Source organism: Propithecus coquereli, unplaced genomic scaffold, assembly GCF_000956105.1.
Source record: "Propithecus coquereli isolate 6110/MARCELLA unplaced genomic scaffold, Pcoq_1.0 Scaffold133, whole genome shotgun sequence".
Lineage (NCBI taxonomy): Eukaryota > Metazoa > Chordata > Mammalia > Primates > Indriidae > Propithecus > Propithecus coquereli.
The window spans coordinates 3,081,474-3,082,643 of NW_012137525.1; the positions used below are offsets into that span (position 1 = coordinate 3,081,474).

The 1,170-nt window shown below is 33.7% G+C and overlaps 1 protein-coding gene across 1 annotated transcript in view; it reads right to left on the reverse strand.

Annotated features, from left to right (window-relative positions):
- Window positions 1–38: 38 nt before the first annotated feature.
- Window positions 39–1,170, reverse strand: part of VWDE (von Willebrand factor D and EGF domains) — a 101,437-nt gene continuing 100,305 nt past the window's right edge. The window contains exons 22-23 of the mRNA XM_012638739.1: window positions 288–383; window positions 39–193 (exon numbers count right to left, since the gene is read on the reverse strand). Of these exons, the coding sequence (XP_012494193.1) occupies window positions 39–193; window positions 288–383 (251 nt within the window). The remainder of the gene's footprint in view (window positions 194–287; window positions 384–1,170) is intronic.

A 1,170-nucleotide genomic window follows, 5' to 3' on the forward strand; every position in this document is an offset into this window, starting at 1 on the left:
CAAGCAAAAACAAGAAAAATGCTCTTTTAAATGCTGCTTTATGTTCCCATGAAGGATGTAAGCTTTAGCATTTTGTTAATAAGAATATTCCTCTTACGTGTGTTGCATCGTTTCCCATTCCAAGCGGAAGGACAAGAGCAAATGTTTGGTCCCACACATTTTCCTCCATTCATGCACATAGGATCACAGATGCCTTAAGGTAAAAACATGAAAGATCAGCCCTTAAACAGCAACAGTTTTGTGTCTGCTTTCCCTGTAGTTGGCAAATACATTTAGTGGTATCTTACTTCTTTGGCATCTCCTGCCAGTGTATCCTTCACGACAGACGCACACATTATTTCTCACGCAGTGGCCACCATTCTTACAGGGAGGGTGACAGAAAGCTAAAAGAACACATGGCAGCAATCTGTGAATATCACATATTCAATTATTACATATTATACATTGCATCATGTGCTTGTTATTTATGGGGACTTAAGGCAGAGGAATGTGCTATTTAAATAAAAGATCACTACTGCAAGTCATTTAAAACTGTCCTTTCCAAATCATAAAATACAATGCTTATAGCTATAAGCTGCTAGTGGGTTAGCACAATTTGAAATACATTGGTGAAGTGTTCATAACAAATTGAGTCTTTGGTACTATAGTGCATAGATTAGGAACTTTAACTTATGTTTCACCGTACAATGAAGCGTGAAATGATCTGGACAAAACCAAGAAAATAAATCAAACCCTAGCTCAAAAGAAGAATGTACCTGTTCTTGTGGAAATTAGAAAAATCTCATCAATGTGTCATAAGATATTTAAAAAATACTTTTAAATTAACTTTTGAGAATCTACTGAGGTCATGAAGGCAGAGCTTTATATGTGCCTTATTCCTGCGAATTTCTGGTAAAAATCTTTTTAAAGCCAACAAATCCTTGGTTTTGTTAGGAATACTTGTTAGATAGTTTCAAATACTTTACTAGTATCTTCTATATATATGATTCTGTTCCATGAAATTCAGAGGTTAATATTATTTGTTATGAGAGGATTATTCTTATTTCATGCTTCTTCCAGATATGGAAATTAAATGTAGTTTTAAAACAATAATACACAGGCAAACTTGTTTGGAAATTTTTAAATTCAACTTCTTCCTAAATGATAATGAAATGCATTTTAGTCTGTATT